The sequence below is a fragment of the Amia ocellicauda genome, chromosome 16 (assembly GCF_036373705.1).
Source record: "Amia ocellicauda isolate fAmiCal2 chromosome 16, fAmiCal2.hap1, whole genome shotgun sequence".
NCBI classification, from domain to species: Eukaryota; Metazoa; Chordata; class Actinopteri; order Amiiformes; family Amiidae; genus Amia; species Amia ocellicauda.
Window position 1 is genome coordinate 30,258,077 of NC_089865.1, and position 13,220 is coordinate 30,271,296.

At 41.0% G+C, this 13,220-nt stretch overlaps 1 protein-coding gene across 1 annotated transcript; it reads left to right on the forward strand.

Annotated features, from left to right (window-relative positions):
• The first annotated feature begins 5,614 nt into the window (after positions 1 to 5,614).
• LOC136711567 (zinc finger and SCAN domain-containing protein 2) lies at positions 5,615 to 12,323 on the forward strand. Its single transcript, XM_066687902.1, has 2 exons — positions 5,615 to 6,064; positions 10,636 to 12,323. Exons 1-2 carry the CDS (start codon positions 5,773 to 5,775, stop codon positions 11,763 to 11,765), a joined length of 1,422 nt encoding a protein of 473 aa, XP_066543999.1. The 5' UTR covers positions 5,615 to 5,772; the 3' UTR covers positions 11,766 to 12,323.
• Positions 12,324 to 13,220: the final 897 nt, after the last annotated feature.

Genomic DNA, 13,220 nt, shown 5'->3' on the forward strand with positions numbered 1-13,220 from the left:
GCTTTCTGTCTATTATCTTTCTAGTACAGTTGATTATTTTAACTAATTTATTCAAGCTGAATTGCAATCAACAACAACACTGCCTTTTAAGCTCACAAGGCACTGTAGAACATTACACAGATCAGAATGGTTAAACAAGGAATGCAGAGCAACAGTGCAGTCAGCTGTATGATCAAACACTGGGCTCTAATGGTCATGATCCATCACTGCAGCCTGTCTGTGATGTGAAATAAAGTATGTCTCACTCTGTCTCTCTCTGTCTGGGATGCTAATAAACCACTGCCAAAGCAGTTAAGCAGTCCAAACCCACAATAATACACTGTCGTTCATTGCCACATATAAATATTATACACATGACCCCAATTGTACTCACACTATATACACAATCACACTGTAAACAGAATATACAAAGACATCTTCCTCACCAGGAGTTGGCAACCGAAATGAGACAAAGGCATTTATTCAGTTCTGGTCAACAATGTTTTGGGTGTTAATGTTATCTTTAAATTAACAACCCAAAGGGTGAGGGGATAAGCCAGTTTCCGTGGTACCTTATATGAAACATTTTTCTATCAAAGCTGCCTATAGGCCTGTCCATGTGTCACACAAACAACCCTTTCCTGTTCGTATAAATGTTGACGCACAAACCAGAAATTCGTCTTTGCCAGGAGTCTGAACTCCCAAGCGACCTTGCAAGCCTTGGGTAGTGTTCTCTTTTTTCAGATAACTGGGGTTGCATACACAATCATTATCCTTCAATTTGAGAAAACTACCAAAAGGGGGGTTTACTGTGGTGGGCAAAATGAAGAGGAGGCCTTCCCTGGTTGGTGGTTGGTGCTGGAGCAGTGGGCCTGGAGGAGGATGTCGAGGAGCTCAGAGAGAGGTGGAACTCTGGAACCACTGATGTTCTGCCTTCACTTGTAGAGGAGGACCACCTGAAGACGCTCTGCAAGCGTCGGCGTCTGCAGTGCAGCTGGGAGCAGGTGCAGATCAAACATTGCTGGAGCAATGCAGAGGGATTATGCCAGAGCAATGAGAATTAACTCAAAGAGATGTGAGAAAGGATCTTGAATGGGGGATGCTTGATACTTGATGTTATAGCTCGATAGCTGTCAGCATAGGCAGATTGGCCATCTGGCAATTCTGGCAAATGCCAGATAGGCCAGACCATTTTTAAGATAGGTGGGCCAATCGAAGTTGAAACTAATATATTTGGTTTTTGCACTATTTCTCTGTCATAACAACCATTTGCCCGATCTGCATGCAATGACCAGTCCCACTACTAAAATGGGCCAGCCCAGTTTCTGATTGGCTGAGGAGGAGAATAAGGGCTGGATTAAATCAAAACTTTGACCCACCTGCAGGTACATTTCTGATTAGAAGAAAGTGGCATCTTACTGAAAATGAAGCCGCAACTGAGTACAGTTCTGTAGTTTTTGATTAGTGGATGGGTCAAAGTTTTGATTTAATCCCAGCAAGTGGAGAGAGAGAAGGAAATATAGAATTGTATTATTCACTTAATGAAAATATATTTTATTTTTTATTTATGTATACCTGTCTATTTGTATCAATGTAGGTGTATATGTATTCATTCCCATCATTAACAGGGTACATTTCCATCCAGTTTATATTGTATTAATCTATTTTTGAGGGTGGGGGTGGTGCTGTGCACCCCCTTTCATTCCTGGATTGAGAAATGCAGCACAGACCTGCCTGCCAGTCAGCCAACCTGACTAACTGACTGATGCCTTGTCCATACTAATACATTTTCGTTTGATAAAGTATATTTTTCTCTCTGTTTTGGCCTTCCATCCACACTGAGATGGGGTTTTTGTCCGCAAAAACTGAGCTTTCTGAAAACACACTCCAAAGTGGATAAATTTGAAAACGCCGTTTTCGCGTTGTAGTGTGGACTGTGAAAACGGAGGCTTTCGAAAATGATCATGCATTTTTAGTCATGTGACGGAGTCATGTGACCTATTCAGTCCAAAACAAGATGGTGGACGACATTGTATTGCAGTTGTTTTGGCTACTCTTCAGTTTGATTGCATTGTTAAAGATTCCCAGTCTACATTTTCACTCACTTTTGAAACTCTATAGTCTAGCCTTACCCGCAGCAACAACTCCACTTCATTGTCCGTCCATTTAAAAAACTCTGTGCCTTTCCTCAACATTGCCACGACGTTTCAAAGAGGTGGAAAGTAAATAAATGCCTGACAGAAATTACGCATGTCAAAGCATGTTACGTTTTACTCATGCGCAGTACAGGGATGTAAGCGTTTTCAGACGTTTCAGTGTGGATGAGCAACTTTTGGAAAACGCTAGTGTGGACAGAGTGCGTTGTGAAACAAAAACTCAGTTTTCAAATGTATCCAGATTAATGTAGACGTAGCCTGACTGAGCATATAAATGCTGGTCACTGTGATGTCATCGCTAATGTGCCAATCAGGTGAGAAAGAGGGAGGGAGGGAGGGAGGGACAGAGCATGTCTGTGCTCTGTGATGTCATCGCTGACTCTGATATAATGGGTGAATGAGAGAGTGGAATAAGTGGATACAATGAAGGTAATATAGAATTGTAGTATTCGTATTCTGAATTAATTTTTTCAGTATCATGTTTGTATGTATGTATGTATGTATATATGCATGTTGTATGTTTGTTTGTATGTATATAGTAAAACATGTAATAATTCCCATAATTAAAAGGGTACATTTATATCTAGGTTATACACTCACCTAAAGGATTATTAGGAACACCATACTAATACTGTGTTTGACCCCCTTTCGCCTTCAGAACTGCCTTAATTCTACGTGGCATTGATTCAACAAGGTGCTGAAAGCATTCTTTAGAAATGTTGGCCCATATTGATAGGATAGCATCTTGCAGTTGATGGAGATTTGTGGGATGCACATCCAGGGCACGAAGCTCCCGTTCCACCACATCCCAAAGATGCTCTATTGGGTTGAGATCTGGTGACTGTGGGGGCCAGTTTAGTACAGTGAACTCATTGTCATGTTCAAGAAACCAATTTGAAATGATTCGACCTTTGTGACATGGTGCATTATCCTGCTGGAAGTAGCCATCAAAGGATGGGTACATGGTGGTCATAAAGGGATGGACATGGTCAGAAACAATGCTCAGGTAGGCCGTGGCATTTAAACGATGCCCAATTGGCACTAAGGGGCCTAAAGTGTGCCAAGAAAACATCCCCCACACCATTACACCACCACCACCAGCCTGCACAGTGGTAACAAGGCATGATGGATCCATGTTCTCATTCTGTTTATGCCAAATTCTGACTCTACCATCTGAATGTCTCAACAGAAATCGAGACTCATCAGACCAGGCAACATTTTTCCAGTCTTCAACTGTCCAATTTTGGTGAGCTTGTGCAAATTGTAGCCTCTTTTTCCTATTTGTAGTGGAGATGAGTGGTACCCGGTGGGGTCTTCTGCTGTTGTAGCCCATCCTCCTCAAGGTTGTACGTGTTGTGGCTTCACAAATGCTTTGCTGCATACCTCGGTTGTAACGAGTGGTTATTTCAGTCAAAGTTGCTCTTCTATCAGCTTGAATCAGTCGGCCCATTCTCCTCTGACCTCTAGCATCAACAAGGCATTTTTGCCCACAGGACTGCCGCATACTGGATGTTTTTCCCTTTTCACACCATTCTTTGTAAACCCTAGAAATGGTTGTGCGTGAAAATCCCAGTAACTGAGCAGATTGTGAAATACTCAGACCGGCCCATCTGGCACTAACATCCATGCCACGCTCAAAATTGCTTAAATCACCTTTCTTTCCCATTCAGACATTCAGTTTGGAGTTCAGGAGATTGTCTTGACCAGGACCACACCCCTAAATGCATTGAAGCAACTGCCATGTGATTGGTTGGTTAGATAATTGCATTAATGAGAATTTGAACAGGTGTTCCTAATAATCCTTTAGGTGAGTGTATATACTCAACTATTTCTAATGGTGGGGGTGGCGCTCTACACCCCCTTTTATTTATTGAAACATGCAGCACAGACCTGCCTTCCAGTCAGCCAGCCTGCCAGCCTGACTGACTGACCAACTGATCGTATAAATGCTGGGATGTCATCATTGATCTGCCAGTCAGGTGATAGAGAGAGAGGGAGGGAAGGATAGAGCATGTCTCAGCTCCAATGGTTGAATGAGAGAGTGGAATAAGTGGAGACAGAGAAGGAAATGGAGAATTGTATAATTCATATTCTTAATATATTTTTTTATTTTGTATGTATGTATGTTTGTTTGTATCAATGTAGGTGTATATGTATTATTTCCCATCATGAACAGGGTACATTTCCATCCAGTTTATATTGTTACTCACCTATTCATCGCTGACCTGGCAACAGGTGAGAGGGGGAGGGAGGGACAGAGCATGTGTGTACACTGTGCACTATTGCACCCCAATCTTCCTTCTACCTTGCCCCAGGTGTGGATCCTCTCACCCCCTTCCTTCGTTGGATGTCAGTCCCATCGCTGCATGCCTGTCCTGTCTCTTTTGCCACAATTCAGCCATTGCCTCTCCCACTGCCTTGCCACCTTCCCCCACAGAGTCTTTTAGTTTTCTCTTGGCATCCCCCCTCTACATGCTCTCCCCTGTTTAAACTCTTTTACTACCCCAACCAATCAATCAGCTGCATCAATTAGCCCCATTATCTGAAACATAATACAGAACAATGCAAAATAAACAATAAACCATACATAAACATAACCCCAGTTTACAAACCTAATATAATAATAAACTATAATTATAAGTAACCCATTTGCAAACCTAATATAAACCATTCAAAATAAACCAATTATCATCTGTGACATATGTATGTATGTATGTGGGATCACTATTATATATATATATGTGTGTGTGTGTGTGTGTGTGTGTACTAACAAATGCCCTTATGCAAAATAACTTACAGTTGTCACAATACATATTTTTAAAGCATTACAAAATAAATAAATAAGTAAATAATTGTTGCTTTGTTGTTTTGCATACAAACCTGAGTCACTGTTGTCCCGCCCAGGTGGAGATCTGTGCTGGAGGTCATTGGTGGTCCCTTCTTGAGGGTGATGTAGTCATTAGCATATTCAAAATAAAATTAATTTATAAACAGTACAACGCTACACACGAATACCATTTTATTGAATAACCTGGGGTATTCAAATACATCTAGTACTAGGGGTATTACAATATGTCTATTCTACATGTCATATATACACAGCCTAACTGAATAACCTGGGGCATTTGCACAGGACGAGTACTTTACTTCAGGTAATATGTATGTAGAAAGGATGACTACATTAAGTATGAATACATGGTCGAATACAGCCTTTAACAAGAACTATCCATAAATAACCTGAAGTACAGCTTCAACAATATCAAGACATCAAGAGGTAGATATCATGGTGTACGTAAATTAATAACTTTTTGCCCCATAATCATTTATTCACTACTCGAATACTGTAAAATTAAAAACTAGAATGCTTCGCTCCTGTCTGTACCGTACTGTGACGTCTGTAAACGTCACACGCAATCACTTACGGAAGGCAGCAGAGGACAATTTGGGACGCAGCCGCAGTACGGGCCTGGGGGCGGGGCTTGTGCTTTTCTTCAAACCGAGAGGAGCTACAGATGGTCCACGAGTTAAACAGAAAAGCGAGTATATCTCGGTATTTGTTCACCTGTTCCTCATAACAACACGAACTGAACCGAAGTTTTTATCTTTTCTTTCTTTTCTTGTGTCTTGATGAACAAAAATGTCCCTGTCCGTGTCTCTGAACGCCCGTCTCTCCTCGGCGCTGGCCGAGCTGCTGAGAGCCGCCCTGTGGGAGATCTGGAAGGCGGTGGAAGAGACGGTGTCGGAGCACCGAGAGGAAGCGGCCCGCAGGGACAGAGACAACGAGGCGCTGAGACGGAGGCTGCAGGAGCTCATGGTGGCGGGAGAGCAGGCTGTGTGTAACTGGCGCTGCGGAGCGGACGGGCGGCCGGAGAAGAGCCCCGGAGACGGGAAGGGGGAGTGGGGCAGCGGACTCTCGGGAGCCGCCGAAGGTAACTACATTACAGACAGTTAGTCGGGAGAGGAGTCGGGCCACGGCTTCACTTGCGCACCGTGCAACAGCAGACACACCCACAAGCTGCAAAACTTCACCTGCTAAGAAATAATATTGATAATAGTGAAAATGAAAAATACTTTTACGCATCCACTTACTTCTGTGAAGCTACCATTGCTCTTCCCTTTGTGAACTGAACTCGTACTCAAACTCCGTTCATACGGACGCCGCACGTTTATCAATGAGACCAAACTGAATTCGTACTAATGCATCTGAAGATAAACACTTGTCCTAGTTGAGTTAACTACATCTACAACTCAGTTGTTGTTTAATATCAATTTGTAATTATTTATATATTTGTGTATTTATATATCTCTGTATTTCTTTGAAAGGTTAGCACGACAGTACAGTAACAACACGACTTAAATAGTACATGCAATACAACTGCTAATAACGTATCATTTGTATCAACAATAACTATGTAAATAATAGTATGTACCTGTAAACAGACAGGAGGAGATCATTAGGTTGGTGCTTAACGAGCCACTGAATCTCCTCTCGTGCTTTATCATGGAAAGTGCCCTATATATATATATATGAGACAGATACCTCTATCTTTTCTATCCCTCATATTTTGAAGCCTCACATTAAATGTAATCGGCAGTGGTTTGCTCTGCAATGACAAGATAGTGCAAAGAAGGAATGGCTCCTAGTTTAAAAATACAAAGTCTGTGTTTTAGATGGAAAGATAAATTGTGTGCGATGAGAAGCTTTGTATTTTGCAAACAATAAGCTTTAAATGCATTGTAACAGTGTAAGCGACAAGGTTATCAACTATCACACTCTAGAAGGGGTGTTAAAATATTACTGATAAATCAAGTAATTCATGTGATTATGCATTCATCTCGATAACTGTAGTGTTCATTAAATTATGTTATAGATGTGTGAAAGAGAGTTATAAGATACATGAACATTACAACACTGTTGTTTCTGCACTGTCAGGGTTCCCATGTGTCCTGGAAAACCTTGAAATTCATTGACTGTTTTTCCAGTCATGGAGAACACATGGAAAATGTGAAAATCTATCAAATGTCCTGGTAATATTTGAAAGGTCATGGAAAATGGTGAAGTTAGGATACAAAAACATATTTAGCTGGTGTTCAATTTCATCTCCTATGTAAGCAAATTGAAAAGTGGCACACATGGCAACATTAAAGTCCTTCAAGTATGTGGTATCATCAATGATGAGCAAAAAGTTAATCAGCAGTTCAGTTATTTTGTGGTGTCAATCACAACATTTCACCCACTCGAACATACCCCAAGGTGTCTTCTTTCTCACTGTCGTTCTCGAGCTTTGAGTTATGAGTCCAGAGCCCTAACCACTACTCCACAGAGCTGCTGTATACCTAGTGATTTTGCTCTCTTGCTTGACAGCTAATGTCAGATAGCCAGCTAACGGGGCGGAGTGTGTACAGTATTCAACGTTATTTTAGCTAGAGCCGCGAGGATGCTGATTTTGCGTTTCCCCCCGACAAAACTTGTGCACTGGGTAGCTGTGTATTTATTTATTTATTATGCAGGTTGCCCCTTTAATTTACGTGTAGGCCTGTTTCAACTATGGAGCAAATCAAGCCTCTACTTTGCTGATCTTCTGTACCTCCCTCTACACATAGTGTGTACCCCTCAGTTTAGTAGTAACACTGATTTAGCATGTGCACGTGCACGTGTCCAAACCATAGACGCCTGACCCATACACCCTAAGAAGTAAAGGTTCTAATAAGAACCTTTTAGCGTTCCTGGGGTTGATACTGTGGAAGAACCCTTAAAGGTTCTTATTAGAACCCTTTACCAAGGTTCCTTTCAAACAAGGATCCTGAAAAAACCTTAAATTAACCGTGATGATGATGAAAAAGGGTTCTTAAATGATCTCTTGTGCTTATGACAGACCTCACTGTTCTTAAACCCTCTAATGAAAATAAACTAACAAATAACCTAAAGATTCTAAATAGAACCGCTGAAGAACCTTCCATTTTTAGAGTGTAGGGCACAGGGGGCGGCTTCCCCCCACAATTTGAATTTAGGGTAGGCAAATGTATATATATATTTTTTTCCACTCGCTATTATGCATAAATGTTTAAAAATTTACATATGCGAAATGTAATCAGGTCAGGTGCAGACTTCTGTTTCTAATTCACATTACCCCTACCCGCCTCCCCCTTAGTATTGGTATGACCTAGGCAACAGGACATCAGCATCCAACACCAATATTAAAAGTGGAGGTAATCGTGAACAAGCCAGCTGCCAAGGTACTGTATGAAATTAAATGCACAATACTGTAATGCTTCATACATATTATGGTTCAAAATTTTATGCTACTAATAATAATTGTGTGGATTTTTGCAACTATTCCAGGTGGACAGCAACAGGGGAGAGATCATTCAGTGCACTAAAACTACTCAAGACATTTGTCTCCACTGTGAAAGAATAAAGATTTTATGGGCTTGTGCCCATGAATTCAGAGTTCAAAACAGGAGACTTTCATTCACTTAGAAACTCCTACATAAGCGGTGGAAACAGCTTCCAATAAAGACACTTATTCCTAGCAGGCACACGAATAGAAAGTTGTGCATCCTCACCCATTTCAATTACAGATCTCCATCGAAATACTGAATGATAAAGCACCAGAAACCGCGTCTAGTTTGCTGCATAATGTCGGTTGATGTGTGATTTTTCACCAGACGTGTCCCATAATGATATGTGGTTGGGAAGCAAAGATATTGTAATGAAGTTGCAATAGAGACTGTCCGAGTTGAGACCTGGACTGATAGAGACTGCACTTTAGTTGTTTTGTTATCCATCCTATGTGAATGTCGTTCTCTTCCTTTTGCTTGTAAATTGTAAATCTGTTCCTGAAGCTGTGCACCAGGCTAACAATGAGCTTCTCTGGTTCTATACATGCACTGTTCCCTCTTCTGTAGAGACGAGCAGCAGTTATTGATTTGTTTTCTGCGTTATGAAGCAACCTCAATTTCACCCTCGCCTGATTCTTTTTTGCAAGTGTGTAAATAATTGTTTGATTCGCGCACTTCAGTGCTCCAATTTTATTCAAAAATAAAGCCCACCATGGGCTCCCACATGCGGCGCTTCACCCTCACCCCTGACTGCTAATTCCTGGCTATACAACTGATAGTAGCTTATACTAAATATGTTTGTTCAAATTATGATTATATAAATGTATTTATACTGAAGTACAATATAATTGAAGTGTGTGTGAATTAAAACATTCCAACAATATAAAAATATCATGCAGGATCCATATTATTTTGTCTGTTTGTTTTATTTACTGTAAGCTAGAAAATGTGCTGTTACACCAACCAGTCTACACTGCTCTGTATCCTGGGCCTGACGTCATGCAGGTTCAAATGAACATTCTATGCCAAAAAGTCAAGTTCAACCACTACAAACAAGCATTTTTAAATATCATTAACGTTTTTCACAATACACCCGTCTATTATAAATGCCAAGCTTAGAGTTGTTTGAAAAATAAACCTAATCAATAGTGTTTAAAAAGCTAAAAGTCTCGTATTACAGCATTTTGAATTCCTGTAAAATGTCCCTGGAAGTTAAAATATGACTTAGGTATGCAAATTTAGGAATAGGCTATATATATATATATATATTGTACTGCAGGATTTTGTTGACAACAATCTTTACTATTTTTCAATTGAATGGTTCTTAGTTTAAATGTCAATTTTCAATCTAGCTTTAGAAAATTGACTGATTATACAAGGAAACTATTATGTAGTTACTGTAGCAAAAAATGATGTAGTTGCAGGTGGAAGCTTTTGAGATATTCTGGGTGAATGTTTGAACTGACGGGTGGTAATTTTAATGGTTAAAAACATGTATCTTTAGTTAGTTTCAGTTTAATTTACAATAAACTGATACCTTAGCCAAAATGAGAGGATTTAGGTTTTATTTGATACATTTTTCAGAAAACCTCAGTGGACCTTTTAAAATGAATGAAGTGAGTCCTCACCTCAGAACAACCTTACTTCCACTTGTGGGTAGGCCTATAGTGTAGTTCTGATATTTCAATAAAAGGCAGTGATCAAATCATAATTGTGAAATTGTTTCAGTTATTGTATTTGTTGCAGGTCTGTGCGTGGGTGTGGCAGGCAGTCAGTCAGTCAGTCAGTCCTAATTATACTACCAGTCAACAACCAAGGGAAAATAGTTGGGGGAATAAAAACAATGGTTTTCTATGCTGGTGGTAGATGAGTGGCATTATAATGGTGGGCAGTATAGCAAGCGAGCACTGTATATCCAAACACGAGTCCAAAATGTCCTTGAAAAGCCCTGGAAAATTATTTCCTAATAGGAGTGGGAACCCTGCACTGTGAAATGCTGGTTTCTTGATGTTAAGCTTTTCTTAGTAACTTAGTGTTTTTTCATGTCAGCTGTTTTTTGCATAATGCATTTTACACAGTTCCTGGATTCTGATCTGTACTAGTACTCTGTCCTCAGTTGCTGTTTACAGTGCTTTCTCCCATCTTGTCTTTCCCCCAGGAGCTTTAGAGGACAGTACTCTCCCTGACTCTGGCGAAAGGGCTCCCATTGAGCAGCAGCACTGTGAGCTGGAGTGGGACTCCAGTCTGATGCAGGACACAGAGTCCACAGCTACTGAAGACAAACGGGGGCTGAGTGAGCAGCACAGGAGCACACGGACTGAAGAGGAGCTCGGGGGACTGGAGATTGGCCACATGGCAGAGCCGCAGACTGGGGGGACAACACACGGACTCGGGAAACTGGGATCTAAGTGTGGCCCCAATGCATCTCTTGCTGAGCTGCACTGTACAAGAATACAGTGTGAACCCAGTGAGGTGTTTGATCACATTAAAACAGAGGACAATGAGCTGGAGTTAGATGCTCTATTGAAAGATGGACTCTGTAATTTTAGAATGGAGAAAATTCCAGGAGGCCTCTGTAAACTGGAACCTGAGCTCCCTATAGATGGACAGTGTGAAACAGAATCCGTTTCCCTGAGGAAGGGGCTCAGTGGAGGGAGTGACAGTGCAGTGAGGGGTGAGAGCCTATCATCACAGCGTAGACGGCTGCGGCCCAGATCCTCCATCTCTCGCACACACCCCTCAAAAGAAACTGGAAAACATCAGGGCTGCCATCATTGCTCTCAATGTGGTATAACTTTCAGTAGCTCTCGAAACTATAAGAAACATCACTGTATTAATACAGGAGAAAGTTTGTACTTCTGCACCCAATGTGGGAAGAGTTTCAAAAATGCAACTTATCTTGAAATTCACCAGCGCATTCATACTGGACAGAAACCGTATTGCTGCTCCCAATGTGGGAAGAGTTTCAGTCAGGCACCACGCCTGAAATCTCACCAGCTCGTTCACACAGGAGAGAAGCCATACTGCTGCCCCCAGTGTGGGAAGGGCTTCAGTCGTGCAGGAGATCTAAGACGACACCAAAGAATTCACACAGGAGAGAGACCGTACTGCTGCCCCCAGTGTGGCAAGAGATTCAGTCAGTCAGGAAGCCTTAAATCTCATCAGCGCATTCATACAGGAGAGAGACCATTCTGCTGCCCCCAGTGCAAGAAGAGCTTCAGTCGAGCAACAAACCTTAGATCTCACCAGCGCATTCACAGTGATGAGAAGCCACACAGCTGCCCCTAATGGGGGAGGGCCTCACTAAACCAGAAGACCTAAGAGCGACCCTCAATTGTCACCAGAGTGTTCACACCGCACTGTTAAAACACCGTTTTGTTTGATTAAAACTCCTGGCTTTGTTCTGATTTGGCAATTGTGTTATACAGATTTTTTTTCTTTCAGCTTTAATACACTACAGTGAATGATTGGTTAATGATGAAACGGAACATGTACGTCTGGTGACTGGTTTGTATTGTCACAGACTTACCAGCATGGAGATCTCAAAGTCAAGTTACAAGAAACTATTGGGGGGGGGAACTTGGCCAGCATTGCTTTTAAAATTTGAATGTTGCTTGATGCTTATCATTTTACATTAAGTGACACAGCCAAGTGAGCACTGTTAGTATGCATAGATTAAAATACTTTTCTCATTCAGACAAATGGGTAATTTCCTTTCAACAGTGTTTCCTCTTCCAAATGCACTCCATCCATAAAATCTCCATTTGCACTGATTTGTTGTTAATCCATTGATTAACTTACATTTTCTTCAATTTAACAAAGCTATTAAACATGACTTTGGTTTTACTCAGGTTCCTGTCGAGTTTTCTTTTTTGCATCTGAGAGTTCTGAATTTCAAGCTGCAGGTTTTCAGGTGTTTTTATAAATATGACGATGCGTCATCAGCAAATCTTAAGTTGTACAAATTAGCTCAGTTTAACTTGATTCCTTCCTCTTCCCAGAGTCTTGAGCACTTCTTCAAGAGTTGCCGTGAAGTTTTGGAGAGCTTGCGTCTCCTTGATATACTGCTTTGCACTCTTAAGAGTTTTACATAGCAGGATTTCCCTGCAGAAATGTGCATGGGCAAGGTGGTCTGGTACTTATTTGTCGAATGAGGGGGGTCATGTATTTCTGAGCGTGTGGGGGAGGGTGATGACGTATTGTCAAGGGGGGAAGGGAGGTGATCGGGTATTGTAACGAGAGAATGTGCGCAGGAAAGCCTGCATAGGTTTTCTCAAGGTTTTGATTATTTAGAGCCCTGAGGATTAAGTTTGTATATATTGAATCAAATGTTCTCTCCTTGGCAATAGAGGAAGCTCGTATTCTCTATCTTTGCAATGTTTCTTGTACAACTTGTATATGATCAATTGTGTTATATCCACTTTTGAATCCTTGACTCCTGCTAGTTCTCTTGGTTGGGCAAAGTCCAGGATGTGTTGAAGGCGATGTGTTAATATCTTTCTAAATTATTTGTATAAGATGGGAAGTAGACAAAAAAAAAATATTAACTTCAGACTCATTAGTTTATTTTATAAATTGTTTATTTTGTTTTAGTATATTTATCACACTGAAAAGCGCTCTGTGGCTAACCTGTGAAGGGCGCTACACAAATAAAAATGCATTTATAGAGCAGCTTAAAAAAAAAAAAACATGACATTCTTTGGTTCACCAGTTTGTTCAGTGCTCAACAAGTGCTTCAGTGCT

What these genes read in the sequence shown, in the direction of transcription:
- LOC136711567 (XM_066687902.1), top strand. Translation starts at nt 5,773, where the DNA reads ATGTCCCTGTCCGTGTCTCTGAACGCCCGTCTCTCCTCGGCGCTGGCC. An exon ending in ACTCTCGGGAGCCGCCGAAG is followed by an intron (nt 6,065 to 10,635) that starts GTAACTACATTA and finishes TCTTTCCCCCAG; the next exon opens with GAGCTTTAGAGGACAGTACT.